The following is a 23,849-nucleotide window of genomic DNA, read 5'->3' on the forward strand; positions in this document are numbered from 1 at the left end:
AAAATGGCGATTTTCAAGGCTTAATAACTCGGTTAAAAGTTATTATTATGAAAAACAGAAAGTGACTAAATCAAAGTTTAATGCCCCCCTACAAGATCCTGAAGGATTTTTTGTCATTATTTTATTACTAAGCTGTTATTTTTAAGTAATAATATTGAGCGCCATGCACGTGGTTGCCGGCCGTAAATGCTGAGTGCGAGAGAGATGCCACTCCGGCAGTCCAATTGTGCATCTTACTTGCACTCACATTTACGGCCGCCTACTTCGTGCATGGCGCGTATTATTATTACTTAAAAATAACAGCTTAGTAATAAAATAATGACAAAAATTTCTTCAGGATCTTGTAGGGGGGGGGGGGGCATTAAACTTTGATTTAGTCAGTTTCTGACTTTCATAATAATAACTTTTAACCTAGTTATTAAGCCTTGAAAATCGCCATTTTTTATATTCATTCATTTTATATTTATAACTCGAAAACGATCAACTTTAGAGAAAAATAATAAGAGACCTTTTTTATCCAGAATGGTCCAAAAAACCTACAAAAAAAATGTCCGAGCCAAAAATATTGATTTTTCAATTTGATTAAAAAAAATTGCTAAAAAAAAATTGAACCACTTTTCACATGGGCGACTTCTTGAACCTTATTCTGGGATGTCTCACGAATGTGATTATGCCAAAAAATCTCATGGGAATATTTTTCCCAGCGGACCCGCCGTTTTCGCCTTGCCATGGTCTGTAAGTTTTATCGTAAATTTAGTTTTACAGTAATTTTTTTGTTTTGAAAGAAAAATGCCTTTTTTTTTTTCAAAATAACATTATAATTATCAGTGATACGAAATATCCCAAAGTGTAAAGGTTTTGCTTTTCTGAATATTTTGTTTTTCTGTAACACAAAAATTGGTTAAGATATGGCTGTTCCAAATTTGCATATACTCGTGACTAGTGACCCATTGAAGCTCTTTTAACTACAGCCTTTCAAAAATAAGCACTTTGAACCGATGAAACTTACTATATAAGCATACATATACGTAAAGTAACTTATGAAGCGCTACTGATTAATTTTGTTGAATACCCAGTAAAAATAAGCAACGGCAAATCTAGGGGATTTTTGTTATTGTATGATGTAGTTGGAAACAATGTTATATAAGTGTCAGATGTCAACTGTAAGCAAAAATATGTGTCAAAAGAAAAATAAATGTTGATTTTGATGTTTAAGTTATTTGTAGAATTATTGAGTTTTCTTTTAAAATAAAACTGACTAGAAGTACTTCGGTGTTTAATTAACATCCACGCAATTCTGCAAAACATCAGGTTATGGCCCAGATCACTTGTTTCGTGAGTATTTCGCCAGTAAAAAAGTCAGTGTTGAAGAGCCTGTGTCGGTAGTTTGCCGCGGCCAACGAAAATAAAAAAAGAAAAGGTGAAAAAGAAGCTCGAGTATATATACATAAAAAAAGAAAAACATAAATCCGAAAAATGGAAAATTCATCGGCTGCGTTGAAACTTAGTGGTGGTGACAACTGGGTAGCCTGGAAATTTCAAACAAGGGTAGTGCTAAAAAGCCATGGTTATTATGACATAGTAATAGGAAAGTCTGTGAGACCGAGCATTACTGGAGATGACCAAAAGAAATGGGATGCTAGTGATTCAAAAGCACAAGAATTTATAGTAACCAGAATAGAGCAAGGCCCTATGACACACATTTTATCCTGTGAGACCTCGAAAGATATGTGGACAAAGTTGAAGTCTGTCTACGACAAAGAGTCAGAGGTGAGCATTCATTTAATGCAACAAAAGTTTTTTCTCTTGGAGTTTTCATCAGGTAAAAATGTTGCCTCATTCATATCACAGCTTGAAGAGATAAAAAATAAGCTAAAGCAAGCTGGTGAAGAGCTGTCCGATAAAATGATCATGACAAAAATACTTATGGCATTGCCAGAGGAATATAAGCATTTTCGATCCGCATGGGAATCCGTACCATCTGATAAACAAACCCTAGATGAACTTACATCAAGACTACTTATCGAAGAAGAAAGAAGTAAGTCAGCACAGGGCAGCACAGCATTGGCGATGAAAAGTGATACAAGCAGAGAATTTAAAGGGCAAAAGAAAACCAGATTAAAGTGCCATTTTTGTGGCAGAGGTGGCCATATTGCGAAAAATTGCTTTTTCAAGAAGAAAGAGAGAGATAATAATAGCCAGAAAGACATAAAAGTATGCAGTCAATGTAAAAGACGAGGACACAACTTACAAGAGTGTTGGTTTAATAAAAATAAAAATGAAAAACAACAGACAAGCAGAGAAGAAAATAAAATTGACAGTAATGCATTCATGGTATATACTGGGAGTAAGAAAAATAAAAATGAATGGTGCTTGGACACAGGAGCTAGCGAACATATGTGCTGGAATCAAGATCTGTTTGAAGAATTGATAGAGATAAGCTATAAAAAACAAGTAAAAGTCGGAAATGGAGAAAAATTACCAGTTAAAGGTATTGGAAAAATAACTCTATGGGCATTTAATGGTAAGAAATTTATAAAGTCAACCCTGTCAGATGTATTATTTGTGCCAGATTTACAATTTAATTTATTCTCAGCTGGATGTGCCTTAGATAAAGGTTATAAGATGTTTTCAAACAATGAAAAATGTGAATTTTATAATGACAAAGGAGAAATAAGAGCATTGGCAACACGGGATAACAAATTATACAAAATGTTATTCTCACAAGAACAAAACACTGAAACCTTTGCAAATATTTTAATTTCGGAACGCACCCCTAACGAAAACTTGTCTGACGGTCAAGTTCAAGAAAACAGCTGTTTAGTAGATGTATTTTTATCAGAGTGTAATTCTGCAAAAACAACAGAAAGTTTGAGAGTTTGGCACTGCAGACTAGCACATCAAAATACTACATATGTGAGAAACTTTTTAAGGCAAAATAACATTGATTTTATAGACGAAAAATTCGTGTGTGAACAGTGTTTAACAGGTAAACAACACAGAATACCATTCAAGTTAAGTGAATCAAGAGCAAGTGAGCCATTACAATTAGTGCATACAGACGTATGTGGCCCTATGGAAGAAGAGTCTTTAGGGGGAAATAGGTATTTCCTGTTGTTAAAGGATGACTATACAAATTATAGGTACGCGTATTTCATGAAAAATAAATCAGAAGTTAAGAAACACCTTAAAAATTTTATATCATTAGCCGAGAGAGAGACAGGCTGCAAGATGAAAAATTTACGATCAGATAACGGTTTAGAGTTTATGAACCAAGAAATAAAGGAGATGCTTGACTATCAAGGCATAAAACATCAGAGATCAGTAGTGTATACGCCTCAGCAGAACGGTAGGGCTGAGAGGGAAAATAGAACCCTAGTTGAATCAGCCCGAACTATGATACAAGGGCAAAAGTTGAATAAAAACTTGTGGGCAGAGGCCATACATACAGCAGTGTATGTTTTAAACCGAACAGGCCCTAGTAGCATAAAAAATGTGACACCTTATGAATTATGGTACAAAAAGAAAGTCAATAATATTTCTACACTCAAGAGTTTTGGTTCTAGAGTATCAGTGCATGTCCCAAAAGAGAAGAGATTAAAATGGGATGCAAAAAATATGTTTGGTTTCTTTATTGGCTACAGTGAGGATGTAAAAGGTTACAAAATATTTGTCCCAGACAAAAATAAAGTTGAAATTCATCGAGATGTCATATTTTTGCCCGAGAAAACCATAGAAATAAAAAATGGGGAGACAGACATGAATAAAAACATACAGATGATATGTGAGGAGATAAAGTCAGAAGAAGATGACAGTGAAGCAGAAGAACCTCAAAATAATAGAGAAGAAAGCAGTGAGAGTGACCTCGAAACTGATAGCAGTGTTGAAGATGTGAATGAAATAGAGCAGGAGCATGGATATGACCTGAGAAGACATATAAAAAGACCCTCAAGATATGATGATTATGTTCTGGATGATGACGAAATGAGTTTGTTGACTTTTAGTGATGATGAAGAACCCCAGACGTATGATGATGCAGTGGCCAGTAGTGAGTGTAAAAATTGGAAGAAAGCTATGCAATCAGAAATAAATGCGTTGCTAGAAAATGAAACATGGGAGTTTGTGCAAAGTAGTGATGGTCAAAAAGTCATTGAGTGCAAGTGGGTGTTCAAGAAAAAGAAAAATGAAAATGGTAAAGTAGTGAAATATAAAGCTCGTGTGGTAGCTAGAGGTTTTCAACAAATTGGTATGTTTTTTAATGATATTTATAGTCCAGTAGCAAAATTACCATCAATAAGGATTTTCTTAGCCATGTGTAATACTTTTGATATGAAAATTCATCAAGTAGATGTTTGTAGTGCATTTCTAAATGGGGATATTAAAGAAAATGTTTTTATTTCACTCCCAAAGGGATTTAAAGAAAAAGAGGGCACTATTTGCAAATTAAGAAAATCCTTATATGGTTTGAAAAGTTCACCTAAAAATTGGAATGACAAATTTCATAATTTGATGCAAAGTTTGAGTTTTTCAAGATCTGAATATGAATATTGTCTTTATATTAAAGTAAATGAAAAAGGTAGGATATACATTTTGCTGTATGTTGATGATTTGCTGTTGGCAGGTACAAATGATCAAGAAGTTGAGAAAATAAAATACATTTTAAACAAAAACTTCAAAATGAACGACTTAGGTCAAATAAAACATTTTTTGGGTATGTGCATAACTCAAAATTTGTCTGAAGGCAAAATAAAAATTAATCAAACTGTTTACTTAAAAAATGTTTTGAAGAAATTTGACATGTCAAGCTGCAAACCATCAACAACACCAATGGATAATAATTTTCACCACGATTTTCTCAAACGAAAAAAATCTGAGAGCATAGAGATAGAAAAGAAATGTAGAGTTGCTATAGGATGTTTGATGTATGCAATGTTATGCTCAAGACCAGATTTGTGTATAGCTATAGGTATATTAAGCAGGTATCAAACATGTGCAAGTAACGATTTGTGGGTAGCAATAAAAAGAGTATTGAGATATATTCAAAGCACAGTTACTATGAGTTTGATATACTATAAACATAAATATAAACAGGAAAATTTGATAGTAGGGTACTCAGATTCAGATTGGGCAGGTGACCGTACTGATAGAAAATCTACATCAGGATATGTATTCAAAGTTTTTAATTGCACGGTGTCATGGGCATCACGGAAACAGTCTACAGTCAGTTTGTCCTCTACTGAAGCTGAATATGTTGCACTAAGTGTATGTGTGAGTGAAGCATGTTGGCTAAGATACTTAATGTATGATTTAAAAATAAAACCTGATTATGTAGCGGTTCTAATTCATGCAGACAATCAAAGCGCTATAAGGGTTAGTAGAAATCCGGAATTTCATAAGAGACTAAAACATGTTGATATTAGATTTCATTTTGTACGAGATAAAATTAAGGAAAATATTGTTGTATTAAAATATCTTAATACAAGTGACCAACAGGCTGACATATGTACAAAACCATTAGGTTTAACTCTGTTTAAAAAATTTAGAGAGTTGCTAGGTTTAGAATAAAAAATTAATTTAGATCTAGGAGATTTACCGTTGAGGGGGGGTGTTGAATACCCAGTAAAAATAAGCAACGGCAAATCTAGGGGATTTTTGTTATTGTATGATGTAGTTGGAAACAATGTTATATAAGTGTCAGATGTCAACTGTAAGCAAAAATATGTGTCAAAAGAAAAATAAATGTTGATTTTGATGTTTAAGTTATTTGTAGAATTATTGAGTTTTCTTTTAAAATAAAACTGACTAGAAGTACTTCGGTGTTTAATTAACATCCACGCAATTCTGCAAAACATCAAATTTCATCTGGGATGCTAATTAAGAGGTGGTTTTTAAGATTTTTTTTATAAAAAAACGGATCAACTTTATTTTGTGCGCAACTTGTTTACTTCTGATACGAGAAACTTAAAAAAATAAAGCTGTTTTTAAACACTTTAAAACAGTTATGATGAGTTTTCTCCGAAAAGTGCTTAATTCTTTGGTTATTTCACGTAGAAATATTCAATTTGGAATTTGACGAATAAGAACCTACCTTTTATTAGCTACAACTCTGCTCTTACTGGGTCTACTTCATATGTCATATATAAAACATTTTTTTCATTTTTTTATAAGCTGTATTTTTGCTATGAATATATTTTTTTGGGCAAAATACTTACTCATTTCCTCATGAAACATACTTTTTTGGAACATGAATATATCCTCGCGCAAATAACTCGAAAATTATTTACTTGTAAGGTCAAGACTAGTGAAAAAACTCGTATAGTCAATTTATATTTTCAACGTTTTTGCAGAAAAAAATTAATACAGGTATTAATACAGATTAATATGATAGCGACTGTGCATTAAAATTTTGAATACGGACCACGTAGAATAAGTGCTTGTTCTTGGCTAGCTTCAACAAATTTACGCTAGACGCGCCACTATACAGGCAGATTTTAAAGGAAACAAAATAATGCACAGGGTTTCGTATCTTCCCCCTATATTTATTAATCAATGCTACTAGTTAAGTCGCAGTCGATGTCGACAGCAAATAGCAAGGAGGTCACCTGCGCTCTCAGTCCAGCTAGAACCACTATCAACTGAAGTAGTTTCATGAAATTTGAATGACAAAAAGACTGTGCTTTTGCGATGTTGTGTCAGTCAAGTGATGAAATGTCAGCTGTAAATAATCAGATCCTCCTTCATATTTCAAAAATTTACTGAATTTAATTACTTTAGAAATTCAAAAATAAACTGAATACAAAAAAGGGATTATATAAAAAGTATCAACTCAGATAGCGCAGGTAATGACAACTTGGCTTCGAACGGACCAATCACAGGGAAGCATCCTTGTAGGCCGCGCAGTAGACATCCATGTAAAACAAACTCATTTTATTTTCAAAAGCATCGATGTAAACTTCCTGGATGACATCGCGCTAAACCTCCACCGCGACTTACCTACAGTGCTGCATTTAAGATACTTGCGGCCCTAGGCCAAATTACCCCGAGCGGCCCCCGATAACTTTACGATGATGTAATTAAAGCATAAAGCACATTTCATAGTACGGGATCCGAATATACATAGGTCGATCTGTACCCATCTGCTTGCGGGATGAAACATTTTTTTAATTAAATTTCATACATAGACAAATATTTCTAGCATGGGTTGCCTATCAAAATCGTGTCATAGCTATACTTAAGGGGGGGCGTAGGGGTTGAAATCAATATTTCAAGCACATTTTTTTTTAATGTATGGTAGAATTATTTTATTTCTAATTTAAATAGGCATATTCAGTACAGTTCATAGATTATTCAAGAAAAAATTCAAGGAAAAATATTGAAAAATAAGCCAATGGTGGCAAATTTTTAAAGACACCTCAACAAACAATGAATTTTGCGGTGGACATCAGAACTCATCGTTGGATCATGGTAAATAAAATATTCAAAAAGATTTTATTAGCTTATGAGTTTCTCGAGCTAACGCTATAGAGTTTTTTAGTTTAATCGAATTTTGACTCATTGCTATCACTCAGAAGTCAAAATAACGATTTTTTCTGCAAAAAAGGGTGAAAATCAACATATTTATTATTGTTAAACAAAAAATAAGCATAAAACAAAAAATATCTCGACAGTGTTACCTCAAGGAATATCTAAAGAAAATATATGCAAAATTCCAGGTGAGTTGGTCAAGTAGTTTTTGAGTTGCAATGTCTACAAGGTCTACAGCCACAAACGCGTTTAAAGTATTGTCCAGTATATTTATCAGTCAACGGTATTGTCAAATTTTATTTTAAATTTCTTTTTGTCTGTCAAATCGTAAAGTGATGCACAACGGAATATGTTTTTGAATCGGGGGTAACTTACAAAAGAAAATCAGAACAGCTGTTAACCGTTTCTCACTACGCTCAAGCGCACTGGGGAGAAGTTGCTGCAAAGCGAGTCGAAGGTTTGGAGGTAGGGAAATAGTGTTGAATATCCCTATCTTCGACTCGCTTTGCAGCGGGTTCACGTCAGCACGCTTGAACGTAATGAACAATGGTCAACAGCTGTTCTCATTTTCTTTTGTAAATTACTCCGCGATTCAAAAAGATATTCCGGTGGGCATCATTTTATGATTTAAGAGACAAAAAAGAAATTGAAAATAAAAGTTGACAATACTTTAAACGCTTTTTCCTCAAAACTGCTTTTTTCAAAGGCTCTAGATATTGTAATTCAAAAACTATATACTTGACCGACCCACCTGGAATTTTGTATATTATATTTTCTTTAGACATTCCTTGAGGTAACGCTGTCGAGATGTTTTTTGTTTTATGCTTATTTTTTGTTTAACAATAATAAATATATTGATTTTCGCCCTTTTTGCAAAAAAAATCGTTGTTTTGACTTCTGAGTGATATCAAAAACTTAAAAGTCGATAAAACTAAAAAACTTTAGAGGGTTACCTCGAAAAACTCGAAGCTGATAAAATCTGTTTAAATTTTTCATTTACCATGATCCAATGATGAGTTCTGATGCCCACCGCAAAATTCATTATATTTTGAGGTGTCTTCAAAAATTTGCCACCATTGGCTTATTTTTCAATATTTTTCCTTGAATGTTTTCTACCATACTTAAAAAAAAATCCACGAGGAAAAATTTCCTGTAGTTGGCTGTATACCATTACAAAAACATAAAATCCTTTATAAAAGGTATATTAGTTAAAATCCCTATACAGGGCTACATCAAAGACATAACTAGTTTTCAATCGGTTGACCGATCATCATCAGTGTAATCCTAAAATGTGTATAACCAGATAAAATGATGCAAAGGATATTTTATACATCCATGTTATAAATCACATCTTTTTCATATGTTCCTATGACGGATCAATTATAAAGGGTTTATACCCAAATATTTGTTACTTTGGTGGTTATAGTAATATAGTATATAATAATAGTGAGTATAACCTATAACTTTTTATAACCTTAGTCAACATTTTAAATACTTTGCATCATTTTATCAGGTTGTACACATTTTAGGAAATACTGATGATGATCGGTCAACCGATTGAAAACTAGTTATGTCTTTGATGTAGCCCTGTATAGGGATTTTAACTAATATACCTTTTATAAAGGATTTTATGTTTAAAAAAAATGTGCCTGAAATATTGATCTCAACCCCTACGGCCCCCTTAAGGATAGCTATGACACGATTTTGATAGGCAACCCATGCTACAAATATTTGTCTATGTATGAAATTTAATAAAAAAAATGTTTCATCCGGCAAGCAGATGGGCACAGATCGACCTATATTCGGAACTTAGACGATCATATTAATACATAACGTTTATTTTAATTTTACTTTTTAAAATTGATACAACATACAAAGCATAACATAAATGAAGAGAAATGCCATTAATGTTCTATTTGAATAAGGCACATAAATAGGCTGAAAAGTTGTATTGAATATTCTTGGTTTACAAATTTGGCTAAAATTCCAAAACAGCTTCAACAACAATTTCTATATTTATAGAAAATATATATACCCAATTCAAGAAGTTAGCAAACAGCAGTTATTTGTAAAAATATTGACATTATAAGTTGAAAAGACATTATAAGTAAAAGAACAAGCAAAATAATATGAACTGTAATAGTAATATACTGTATTTCTCATGATCATCTTTCAGTTCGTCACAGTTTTTCGATTTCTTTCTAACGCATTAAATTGTATGTGACAGAGTAAAAGGCACGTCGGTGATTACATTTCGTCGGTGACATTTTTATAACATTTATTCTAGTTATTCTAGTTGTCGATAGATGGCGCCATAATAAAAAAATAATTTTTTTTAATTAGATAATAATATTACAAATATAATCTGTATAATTTATAAGACTATACAAATCAAAGAAAGTACCATTTTATAAATTCAAGAAATACTTTTGATTTGTTTTTATTCCAAATTGAAAATAAAATGTGACAACTGTCAGATTTAACTAAAATGTCATGTTAGAATAAATGCCATAAATGTGTATTATCACGGACTTACCCTTTTTCCTATCATTTGTTACGCACTGAAAAATGATCATGAGAAATACTGTAACTCAAAAATAAAAATATTAAAAATGCAAAATTTTTTTGATATGAACGTTGGTTATTTCAATTAGATTGTATTGTTTAGATACAAAAGTAATGTACTCGATTTGCAGTAGCGGTAAATACTAATTAATTTTGGAAAATGAAAATGCAATTTTTTTACCAAAAAAGTTTTTTTTAGAAAACGCTGCGGCCCCCTTTTGCTTGCGGCCCTAGGCCGCGGCCTAGTCGGCCTAGTGGTAAATCCGGCGCTGCTTACCTGCTCTGTTCTCTTCCATTCACTACAATGTGTTTGTTTTACATGGATATCGACATCGACCTCGACCTCCACCTCCACCTCGACGCACTTGTTCTCTTCTTACCCTAAGGGTATGTACCCTAATTCCTAGAGTAATTAAATTCAGTAAATTTTTGAAATATGGAGGAGGACCTGATTATTTACAGTTGACATTTCATCACTATTATCACTTGACTAACACAACATCGCAAAAGCACAGCCTTTTTGTCATTCAAATTTCATTAAACTACTTCACTTGATAGTGGTTCTAGCTCGACTGACAGCGCAGGTGACCTCCTTGCTATGTGCTGTGGACATCGACCGCGACTTAAGTAGTATAAGCATCCACCGCGACCTACACCTCCACCTCAACCCACTGGTTCTGTTCTTACCCTTAGAAGACGTTTCTGTTACGGTCATTGTTGAAGAACTGAACTATAATGATGAAAAAGACAATTCTAACAATGGTGATGTGGACGAATGTGAAACTCCACAATCCATTTTATCTAATATGAGCGAAGTGTGTGCAAAATTGAGGGGCGGAGCAAACTATTTATTGTGCAAAAACAATGGTAAAATTGTTTAGATGTGTCTCGAATTTTACTTAAATGTGAAGCTGAGGTTCTTAAATCAAAACTAAGAAATGAAACACAACCAAAAATTGACATACTTTAATTTTAACTACTGTTTTTTCCCAGTACAGTATGTAATTTTATGTTTTGTATTAGAAGATATTACTTTGTAATAGTAGTTTTAGTAGATTTTTAAAAAAGTTCCAAATATGACTGCAAAACCTAACAATAGCGAACACTATAACGACCATAGTCTAGTAAAATAAGATTACACTACATGTAAATCAAAATGTAAATTCCTACAGGTTGAATCAAATTTTATATCAAAGTTTAGGTGGGTACAAAAGATATTTTCAAAAAAGTATACAAATCATATGAGGGGATCATTGTTTAAATAATTAAAAAGGGGTCATTTTTGCACAATATTTACTCTTTTAACTGCTGAGGTAATTTAAATTTTAATGAAGGTCTTTTGGAGGTTTTTTCTACAAAGCTGAAGGACAAATCTTTCAGCTAAGACTTACTACATTAAATTTGACTTCCTATTTGTTTAAATAATTATAGATAAAATCTAAAAATCAAATTTGCAAAAACATATGTTTTGTGTTTTAAATAAGCATTATAAATTATTTTATTTAACAGATTAATTTGCGCTATATTACCAGTATTAAGCGAAAAAAAAAAATGGTTAAAAGATATTTAATAATTTATGAGATATTTAATTTGTTTTTTAATTATTACTATATTTTCACTTGCAAAAACGCGGTTGTTACCAAAAGAATATAAATCTGTGTAAAATCTCCTTACTTTTATTTTTATGTATATGTTCGATAAATGTATGGATAAATTCAAATTTCAATTTAGGTCCCCTCTAAAATGGCATTTAAAAATTATTCTAATTTGTTTATAATTTGTTTTTTTGAATAACGTCGCGGGGATTAGACATTTTGAAATGCTGCTCCGATAATCGAGTTGCTGGGATTTTTTCACTAATTAACAAATTTTTGTTGTCGTTTTTACTTCTTTTTTTATTTCTTACAGTAAAAGATAGGTATAGTTTTGCTTATAGAGGGGGTTTCATTAAGAATGTCCAATCTCTGAGTTGTAGATTTTAGATCTCAAAATATTAATATTTAACTAAAATTACTTAAATAAAATATGGCTCCTTGTTGAATTACAGGGTGTTTTATTCAAAAATTTAAAAATTATTTTTGCTCAGTATTTTAAAACTATTTGACGTATCCTTTTAATACTTGGTAAAAAGTGAAGGTACTATACACCCTATGAAATTATATTAAATACAGATTACCTGCTATTACCAGAGGCGTACGACAGGGGAAAGAAAATGGTTGACCCTTCCCAAATTGTACGTCACTGGCGAAATTGCCATTTTAGCGCAATTTTTAGATTTTCCAATACTCGCTATGTAAATCATATACTTTTCACTCGTAACGATAAAGTCATCAGTTTTCGAGATAGTTAAAGTTAAACATGTAACGGCACAGTTATTTTGATTAATGTTTTGTGCCGCTTAATTTTTAATTTCAAATATCTCGAAAGCTAATGATTTAATAGTTAAGATTGAAGAGTATATTATTCATTCTTTATGACAAAATCATTAGTTTTCGAGATATTTGAAACTAAAAATTAAGCGGCAAAATACATTAATCAAAATACCTAAATAACTGTGCCGTTACATGTTTAACTTCAAATATCTCGAAAACTAATGACTTTATCGTTACGAGTGAAGATAATGTTATTTACATAGAGGGTATTAGAGAATCTAAAAATTGTGCTAAAATGGCAATTTCACCAGTGACGTAGAATTTCGGAAGGGTCAACCATTTACTGTCCCCCGTCGTACGCCTCTGCTAATAGCCGGAAACTTGTATTTAACATAATTTCATAGGGTGTTTAGTACTTACACTTTTTACCAAGTATGAAAAGGATACGTCGAATAGTTTTAAAATACTGAGCTAAAATATTTTTTTTAATTTTTGATTAAAACACCTTGTAGCTCAATAAGGAGCCATATTTCATTTAAGTGATTTTGGTTAAACCTTAATATTTTAAGGTCTAGAATCTACAAGTCAGAGATTGGACATTCTTAATGAAACCCCCTCTATAAGCAAAACTATATCTTTTACTAAAAGGAAAAAAAGAAGAAGAAAAAAACGACAAAAAATTTTGTTAATTAGTGAAAAATTCCCAGGAACTGGATTATCGGAACAGCATCTCAAAATGTTTAATCCACGCGACGTTATTAGAAAAACAAATTATAAACAAATTAAAACAATTTTTAAATGCCGTTTTAGAGGGGACTTAAATTGAAATTTGAATTTATCAATACATTTATCGAAAACAAACAAAAATAAAAGTAACGAGATTTTACAAAGACTTATATTCTTTTGGTAACAACCGCGTTTTTGCAATTGAAAATATAGTAATAATTAATAAACAAATTAAATATCATATAAATAATTAAATATTTTTTAACCAATTTTGTTTCGCTTAATACTGGTAACATAGCGCAACTTCTCCTGTTAAATAAAATAATTTATAGGGCTTATTTAAAACGGGAAAAATATTTTTTTGCAATTTGATTTTTAAATTTTATATATAATTATTTAAATAAATAGGAGGTCAAATTTAATTTAGTAAGTCTTAGGTGCAAGATTTGTCCTTCAGCTTTGTAGAAAAAATCCCAAAAGACCTTCATTTAAATGTAAATTACCTCAGCAGTTAAAAGAGTAAATATTGTGCAAAAACGACTCCTTTTTAATTATTTAAACAATGATCCCCTCATATGATTTGGATACATTTTTGAAAATATCTTTTGTATTCACCTAAACTTTTATATAAAACTTATTCCAACCTGTACGGAATTACATTTTGATTTTTTTTTTATTTTATTAGGCTACCAATAGTTCCTCCATTTTTAGTGGCCGTTATTGACAGGTTTGACTATATATTGGTTATATTTTATGCAATAATTGTTACCGTTCAACCCAAGCCAATTAAAAAGTAACAATAATAAGATTTCCGACTGAGAAATTCTTCACATTTCAGTAACATGTCTTATCTCTTCGATCGTGATATAAAAAGTAGAAAACAATGCAATAATAACAACACTACTGTTGGTACTTTTATGTTCGAGACGGAACTTTCTATTTCATTAGAATTGTTGCAATCCAAACTATGGGAACTGGTGCAAAAATCGGTTTTTAAATCACGTGGGAATGTTTTAATAGCTTACGGTAACACTAGTTGCTCTCTTTTGAATGGTAGGTACCAAAAATATTTAAGGCTTCAGTTTTAATAAATTCTGCACAATTGTCTAATATTAGTTAAAATACATATAAAGTGTATCAAAGTCTATAGCGGGATAAGATGGTCAAAAATGCCCCCGCACCGATCAGCCCCGCTACTAATGTTTTCGAAAAAGGATATAAAATTATGCCCGCATGCAAATTTTTAGCTTCCCAGAGGTCCTAAAACGTCTTAAATCGAAAAAGAAGAATTTTTAGGTTTTATTTTTTTGTGAGCGCAATTTTACTTTAAAAAATCTGAAAAAATTGAGGAGGTTGTATCTTTTGAATACAAAACAACTTGATTTTTTTTTAGATTTTTGTAATGAAAAATAGGCCCAGGAAAAATTTTTCAAATTTTCAAAAAATTTTTAGGTTATGATAATATGATTTGGCCAACTTTTGAATAGTATTTTTTTGTGTACTTTTGCCGTTATTTTGAATGGCAGAGGCAGAATTTTTAATATCTTTGCAGAAAGAACGAAAAAATCGAAAAAACCATTTTTGGCTGTCTCGAGATGCACCTCGGGATAGCCAATTTAAGGATTTAGGATCCTGACTACAACAATTGAAAAAAAACTAAAAGTGTGAATTTTGTCATAAAATTTGGTATGTGGGGTTATAATAATATTTGTAACAACTTTTTCCGATATCTCTAACGCGAAGCAATCGAATCGCATATCGAAAAATCACTCTGTGGATTCGCAGTAGGCCGCGTTTCAGATTTAGAGTTCAGTTGACTATTGTGAACCATCACCCTGTATGACTGTGCAAAATTTCAAATCTGGATAGGTATATGTATTTTGATAGTCGAAACATAGGGGTGTCTTCATCTTAAATGCGACACTCTGTATCTTATCAATTTGATAATTTATTGCAACTAATATAGTCATATTTTTTATATATTCAAAATATACAATCAAAGTACTGACTAATTCACTAATTTTATCATAAAAAGTTCAAATTGATTGCATTGAAGTATTGAACCAATTAATGTGTAATAATATAAAATAATACAGAGTGAGTTTTATGTATGAAAACCCTCAATTATCTCGGAAACGGCTTGCACGATTTTTATAGATTGTGGTGCGTAGGGGTTTTCTAATGTGGCCGATATTATAGTAATACTTACATTGTTGTCAGATCTTCAGTTTTTCTGAAAATCTAATTAACTTTCTTCTTTCAAATGGAACACCCTGTATATTTTTTGCGTTTTGAAGTCCCTAAGAAAGACTAATTATTTTCCATCTTATGATCCCTATACCTAAAGGCCATAATTTCGGAGTTATTGCTACATTTATTTAAAAAAACTTTTTAAACAAATTATAAAAATCAATTTTTTCGGCCCGGGTAGACATTATTTATGTTCTTTGAACCATTGGGAACAAAAAAGTTCTGTTATAATTTTTCTCTAAAGTTAATCGTTTTCGAGTTATAAATAATTTACAACTGAAAAGAAATCGAATAATGACGATTTTCAAGGTTAAAGAACACAAATCAAAAGTATTATTTTTGAAACTGCGAAGTACAGAAATTCAAGCTAAAGCCTTATTTTATTAGTTAACAGTAAGTAATTTCAGCTTGTTTCGTTCTAAAATATTATTTTTAGTTGCAGCCCGATCGCCCGTCCTCTCATATGCGCTTCATTAACATTTATTAAAAAGCAATGTTTTAGAATAAAACGTGCCAAAAAATTTTATAGCGAGCCCCTGGAAGAAGGGTTTAGCTTGAATTTGGGTATTCCGCAGTTTCAAAAATAATATTTTTTATTTGTGTTTTTGAACCTTGAAAATCGTCATTCTTCGATTTTTTTTTCAGTTTTAAATTATTTATATCTCGAAAACTATGAACTTTAGAGAAAAATTACAAAAGACCTTTTTTGTTCCCAAGGGTCAAAAAACGTAAAATAATGTCTAGATACACGTTCTGAAAAAATTGATTTTTATAATTTGTTTAATTCTTTTTTTAATAAATGTAGTAAAAAAGTATACAGGGTGTTCCATTTGAAGTAAGAAAGTTCATTAGATTTCCAGAAAAACGGAAAATCTGACAACAATGTTATTATCACAGTAATATCGGCTGCATTAAAAAACCCCTACCCACCAAAACCTATAAAAATTGTGCAAGCCGTTTCCGAGATACTTGAGGGTTTCTATACATAAAACTCTATTATATTATAATTATATTATATTAATACGCATAAATTATTGGTTCAATACTTCAATGTAATCAACAACTTGAACATTTTGTGATAAAATTAGTGAATTAGTTAGTATTTTGATTGTATATTTTGAATCTATAAAAAATACGACTGTATTAGTTGCAATAAATTATCGAATTGATAAGATACAGTGTGTTGCATATAAGAGGAAGACACCCCTATGTTTCGGCTATCAAAATATATACATATTTGAAATTTTGCACAGTCATACATTTTCACAATTTTTAAAATAGTCAACTGAACTTTAAATCTAAAACGCGGCCTACTGCGAATCCACAGAGTGAATTTTCGATATGCGATTGGATTTGCTTCGCGTTAGAGATATCGAAAAAACTTGGGAAAGTTGTTACAAATATTATTATCACCCCACATACCAAATTTTATGACAAAATGCACACTTTTAGTTTTTTTTTAATTGTTGTAGTCAGGATCCTAAATCCTAAAATTGCCTGTCCCGAGATGCATCTCGAGACAGTCAAAAACGGTTTTTTCGATATTTTCGTTCTTTCCGCTCAGATATTAAAAATTCTGCCTCTGCCATTCAAAAGAACGACAAAAAGTACATAAAAAATACTGTTTATAAGTTGGCCAAATCATATTATCATAACCTAAATTTTTTTTGAAAATATCAAAAAATTTTCCTAGATGCAAAAGATGCAACCTCTTGAATTTTTTCAAATTTTTTAAAGTAAAATTGCGCTCACAAAAAAATAAAACCTAAAAATTCTTTCTCGATTTAAGACGTTTCAGGACCTCTGGGAAGCTAAAAATTTGCATGAGGACATAGTTTTATATCGTTTATCGAAAACATTAGTAGCGGAGCTGATCGGTGCGGGGGCATTTTTGACCATCTTATCCCTCTATATAGCCTTTATATTTGCACGATTAAAGAGTGGGTGACTCAAAACGCTAGAACATAATTAGTCCAGGGCGGATCTGTTTGTCTGGATGGACGTTGAGAGGTGACTTTAATTTTTTTGCAGAATTTGCTTGGAATTAACCCATTTAATAATACCTAATTGAGCTATCCTCCCACTCAAAAAGGTCCGGAATATTGTTTAAATAATCAAAATGTCAAAAAATAAATGTTTTTTCGTGGTTTTTTGATTACAACTTTAAAAGTATTCACTTACGAGAAAAGTTGCACTAAAATAAAAGTTGTGTAATTAAATTTCCTACAATATAAGATTGGTTAATTTTTTTTTTAAATTGTTATCCTTGTTGCAAAATAGCAATAATTGCACATAAAAAAAAACAAGTATTCGCATTTTACGTTTTTCAACCATTTTTGATACACCTAGGACCTTCATATTTCACGCAGAAAAACTTTATGATATGATAAAATAATACTGTAAATTTAGTTAAGATCGGTTTAATAGATTTTGCAAAATAACTTTTGCAATCCAGCTTTCGCAAAAAAATTCATTTTTTCAAAATGTTGCAGGACTGAAAATAAAGCAGATAGCAAGTTAATTTTTTTTACAAATAGAAGAACACTGTACCTTTCATTTGCAATTTACAAAATTAAAATCGGTTAACTACCACGGCGTCAGGAATTTTTTTAAATAAACATTAATTTTTGGTGCTTCGCGCAGGACAGAGGTGTTCGATTCACACAAGTTGATTTCCACCAAAATTTCTTCCAATCTTTATCTAATTTATTATTTTCTTACTCTATATTTTGTTGTATGTTCATATTTTAATTCCACAAAAATCAAACTAATTTGATTATTGTTTGTGAAAAATTGTTTAAACAATTGCATATTTTTAAAAATAATACACTTTTATTTTCTAAATTAAAATATATAAACAAAGAAAGTTTTTGCTAAAAAAGTGTTATTTAAAAGGACAGGTATGTGTTTTTATTTTGCAATAAACAAATTTCTTTATTTATTTCAAAATGTACTAAAAATTAAAATTTATCAATCATTATCAACTTGCTGTCTGCTTTATTTTTAGTGCTGCAACATTTTGAAAAAATGAATTTTTTTGCGAAATCTGGATTGCAAATTTTATTTTGCAAAATCTGTTAAAACGATCTAATGAAATTTACAGTATTGTTTTATCGTATCATAAAGTTTTTCTGGGTGAAATATGAAGTTCCTAAGTGTAGTATAAATGGTATAAAAACGCAAAATGCGAATACTTGTTTTTTTATGTTTTTTTTTTCGAAATTATTGCTATTTTGCAACAAGGGTGACAATTTTTAAAATTTATAGTTAATCCTATATTGTAGGAAATTTAATTACGCAACTTTTATGTCGGTGCAACTTTTCTCGAAATAAATACTTTTAAAGTTATAATCAAAAAACCAAGAAAAAAATCGAATTTTTCCTTCATTTTTTGACATTTTAATTATTTAAACAATGTTCCGGATCTATTTGAGTGGGAGTGTGGGAGGATAACTCAAATATTATTATATGAGTTATTTTCAAGCAATTTCTGCAAAAAATATGAGTCACTTCTCAACATCCAAATGTACTAATATTTTTACAGATGTGTCCTGGTCTAAATAGTAAAATAATAGCGATAGATTAAGGAACGATTTTATACGGGAACAATGTAATGTTGTATCAGTTTAGACAAGGTCAAACAAAGAAAACTTTAGTGGTTCGGTTATATATGGTCCGTATGGACGAAGTGTGCCAAGGAATAGTGGACAAAAACGAAGAAGAGGCACACCAGCAAGGACGTGGAATAGCGAGATTGGAAAGGTGCTGAAGAGGCTAGGAAACAGTCGGACAGAATTGGAGTCGACGGGACGGCCAAAAATCGCGGCATTTGGAGAGGCTTCTACTCCAAAACCTCAAATACCTTACACCTCAAGGGTAGACAGGGCTTAAGGATTAAGTAAGCAAGGAAGAAAAAGAGAATGAAACAGCCATATCAGTCGAATAGTAGAGAAAATCGTAGTTAGAATAGCTTAGAATAAGTCACCATTGGAAAAACTATTTAACTATTAGAAGGACTTATTCTAAGTACAGATCGAAGGACTTAATCTATCGAACCTTGGTAGAGCCTATTATGACTTATGGGGCAGAAGTTTGGCCGAAAAAAGATAGAAAAACAGTAGCAGTAGTTGAAAATGATAATCTAAGGAGAGCCTATGTTATATCGAAAAAAGATCACATCAGGAATGAAGTTATTAGAAGGACAAATACTATATATTCCAGTGTAGATTATAGAATTGACACGGGACAATTAGTGTGGTATGGTCACGTGAAACGAATGAATGAAGATGGATGGCCACAACAAAGAAGAAGAAGGGGAAGGCCTTCAGTTGCCTGGAAAGAAAATGTACAGCACATAATGAGCTATCAAAGAGCCATCAAAGAAGACGAATGGATGGACAGAGAAGGATGGCAGTCGAAATGCGAGAAGCGGCAAAGGCTGTAGGAATCTCGCTTATAGATAGATAGAAGGACTTATTATAAAATATGTACAAAGCGTTTTTAAGCACATTTAAAAACGGAATCAAACGCGCGAATATATCACTCTGTATCCGACCTGTCATGACATATACCGTAGCCACAAGACCAGACACGAAATTTTTCAGTTTTGCCTATAAATTTTTTTATTTCTGTCGTCGCTCCCTCAAGTGCGACACTTATTTTTTGCTATTTGTTATAATATCGGATAATTTAGACCTTTTCTGTTTTTATTAGAATAAATCTGTAAAATATTAGAAGGACTGACTGCGAAAAACGTACAAAGTGATTTAGTCCATACATACCTTATTTCGGAAGGAGCTTTGTATGCACCGCTTGTGACGTATATGTCCGATCCATTGGTTTCGTAGCCACTTCCTCTACTTAAAGCGGAAGGGGCTCGCATGGGCGTGCTGGTATTCTGACCATTTTGGTAACTGCTACTTTTTTGGTGATTGTTATATCTTCGACCGTTTCGTTCGTTTACTATCGTGTATGGCTACAACAGAATAAATATAATTAATTCATATCACAATATACATACATATTTCATACTATATGTCTTCTTTAGCCAGTGGAGGATCAACGGGTGGGGGAATAGGAAAATCCCTCGCCCAAAAAAAATCAAAAATTAAAGAGAAAAACTGTTAAAAAACAAAAATAGTTATTGAAGGATCTAAAAGGTATGAGGGATAGATGATGATAAATCAACAATTTTAAAAGTGTCCACCGAACTACAAAGATGAGAATGTATAGGGGAAGTATGCCTGAGACGGCATACTGGCTGAGATGGCATATCACGCGTTTTTCGTAAATTATCCAAAATTTGGTGCCTAGTGTGACAGTTTTCAGTTCCTCAAGTTAAAAATTGTCAACATTGTTGAACTTATGCATGTTAGTTTTATTTTGACAGCAGTAGCCTTTGGAATGTTAATTAAGTAGGACAAAATATTTATTGACTTTTTTTGTATCACATTATAATTCGCGAGTCTTTACACCTGAGTTAAGTTTTTAAATTTTGTGATGTTCCTTTACCTTATGCATATCACGCCTGTATCGATTTATATCTTAAAAATGTGCTTAAGAAAAATTAGGTTAAAAAAACGGTATGATTGCAATGTTGCCTGAGATGGCATAGTAAGCAGGTGGATAAGATGGCATAGGTATGCCATCTCACCCTTATGCGTTTTTACACTGCATTAATTTTGTTATATGATTGAAGTTTGTCGTTACAGTTATGGATCGTTTTAAGAGGAATTCGAACCGACAAAATCGATTCCGTCGATATTGAGACAAGTGACGAGGAAGATGCTGCTTGCATTTTTTGTAATGGCCTCTTTTCATTATCTCGTTCTCGAAAAACCTGGCAAGATGTGCCAAATGACTAACCTTGCCAAATTTGTGGCAAGTGGTCATATTCCGAATGTGCCGGTGTACCCAAGACTACAAAAAAAATTATTTGTGACTTATGAGTCGAGATTAGTGCCTTTATTTCAAGGGTATGCCATCTTACCCACATGTATGTGGGTGAGATGGCACATGTAATACTTTACAATTTATTTTCTCAGAAAAAAACTATAATATGTACCGTGTTAAAAAATATTGTTATATTTATGTAAATGTTCCTAGCACTGACTTTAATTTTTATTACATGTCTAACTCTATCGATTATCGATTACAAAACATTAAAAAAAAGTATGCCGTCTCAGGCATATCTCCCCTAAAACCTTCATTCGACCAATAGCACGCTATGGCAGTGAAGCATGGGTCCTGAAGGAAACATCCAAAAACAAACTTGACACATTCGAAAGGAAAGTATACTGAGGAGAATACTAGGATCTGTGAGGGAAAACGGAATCTTGCGAATTCGATAAAACAACGATATTTATCAACTTTATAAGGAAACATCCCTGTCAGACTCCATTAGAATACAAAGATTGCAATGGGCTGGACATGTGATAAAAATGGGAGAGGATAGGCTACCAAAAAGAGCATTGAACGCTAGAGTTCAGGGAAAGAGACCGGGTAAAAAGCCAAAAAAGCGCTGGAAAGACACAGTAAACAGCGATGAACAAGTACTTTTAGGAGTTCCTGTATGGAGAAGAGCAGCCACAGACAAACAAGGGTTGAGGCAAAAAATAAAGGAGGCAAACGCTCAATTTGGGCTGTAGTGCCGTATTAGAAGAATATCATTATATAGCTATACCCATAACTGCTTGAAATTATGGCAATTAATAAGTTATTGATGTGTGCTAGATCTCAACTAGATCCATTAAAGAGTTTGTAAGTTATTCGATTTTTTTATCCCGGAGAGCGATTATTTAAACAACTGCACTTGCCCAAACAGTGACTCTAGCTAGAGGTATTTAGCAGACTTCAATCGATTTAAGTCTTTAATTTTAAGATATATTAAAAAAAATTGAAGGCACTCGTGGGAGTGCCGACAGAAGTGAAAACTTCTTATAGTATATAAATTACGAGCTCAATGCTTTTACCCCATCCTAAAAGAAGTGCTGTACCTATATCATATAAGATGTACGCGATGCGTATGCCCTGTGCTATTTATGTATACATACACATAATTTATATATGTACAAAAATTATTTCAGCGAAGTGATGACCATAAAGAAATTTTCAATTCAAAAATTTATTTCGTCGAAGCGATAACGGTCGCTAATTTAATAATTTTCCCCATCCAAAAAGTACACAACGTCCCTCAAGAAGTTTTCACTTCAAATATTTATTTCGTCGAAGCGATGATAGTTGCTAATTTATTACTTTTTTACATCGAAAAAGTGCACAACGTCCCTAAATAAGTTTCATTTTAAATATTTATTTCGTCGAAGCGATTACGGCCCTAATTCAATACTTTCCTCCATAAAAAAGTGCACAACGTCCCTAAAAAAGTTTTTACTTAAAAATTTTATTTCGTCGAAGCGATGACGGTCGCTAATTTAATAATTTTTTCTTATCCAAAAAGTGCACAACGTCCCTCAAGAAGTTTTAATTCCAAAAATTTATTTCGTCGAAGCGATGAAGGTTCGCTAATATAATATTTTCCCTATCCCAAAAAGTGCACAACGTCCCTCAAGAACTTTCCACTTCTAAAATTGATTTCATCGAAGCGATGACGGTCGCTAATTTAATACTTTTTTCCATCGAAAAAGTGCACAACGTCCCTAAAGAAGTTTCACTTCAAATATTTATTTCGTCGAAGCGATGGATGACAGTCCCTAATTCAATACTTTTCCCCCATCCAAAATGTGTACAACGTCCCTAAAGAAGTTTCACTTCAAATGTTTATTTCGTCGAAGCGATGACGGTCCCTAATTTAGTAATTTATCCCCATCCAAAAAGTGCATAACGTCCCTAAAGAAATTTTTGACTTCAAACATTTATTTCGTCGAAGCGATAAAGGTCGTTAATTTAATATTTTTCTCCATCCAAAAAGTGCACAACGTCCCTCAAGAAGTTTCCACTTCAAAAATTGATGTCATCGAAACGACGACGATCGCTAATTTAATACTTTTTTCCATCGAAAAAGTGCACAACGTCCCTAAAGAAGTTTCACTTCAAATATTTATTTCGTCGAAGCGATGACGGTCCCTAATTCAATACTTATCCCCTATCCAAAAAGTGCACAACGTCCCTCAAGAAGTTTTCACTTTACAAATTTATTTCATCGAAGCGATGACGGTCGCGATGACGGTCGATAATTAATACTTTTTTCCATCCAAAAAGAGCACAACGTCCCTAAAGAAGTTTTCACTACAAATGTTTATTTCGTCGAAGTGATGACGGTCGCTTATTTATTACTTTCTCCCCATTAAAATTTAATATTTCCCCATCCAAAAAGTGCACAACGTCCCTAAAGAAGTTTTCACTTCAAAAATTTATTTCGCCGAAGCGATGACGGTCGCTAATTCAATACTTCTT

The 23,849-nt window shown here is 32.2% G+C and overlaps 1 protein-coding gene across 1 annotated transcript in view; it reads right to left on the minus strand.

The window, feature by feature from the left end:
- The window catches only part of LOC114329387 (uncharacterized), a 220,692-nt gene that overhangs the window by 18,912 nt on the left and 177,931 nt on the right, over positions 1 to 23,849 (minus strand). Inside the window, exon 3 of the mRNA XM_050662034.1 lies at positions 20,219 to 20,412. Coding sequence (XP_050517991.1) covers positions 20,219 to 20,412 — 194 coding nt within the window. The remainder of the gene's footprint in view (positions 1 to 20,218; positions 20,413 to 23,849) is intronic.

The sequence above is a fragment of the Diabrotica virgifera genome, chromosome 9 (assembly GCF_917563875.1).
Source record: "Diabrotica virgifera virgifera chromosome 9, PGI_DIABVI_V3a".
NCBI classification, from domain to species: Eukaryota; Metazoa; Arthropoda; class Insecta; order Coleoptera; family Chrysomelidae; genus Diabrotica; species Diabrotica virgifera.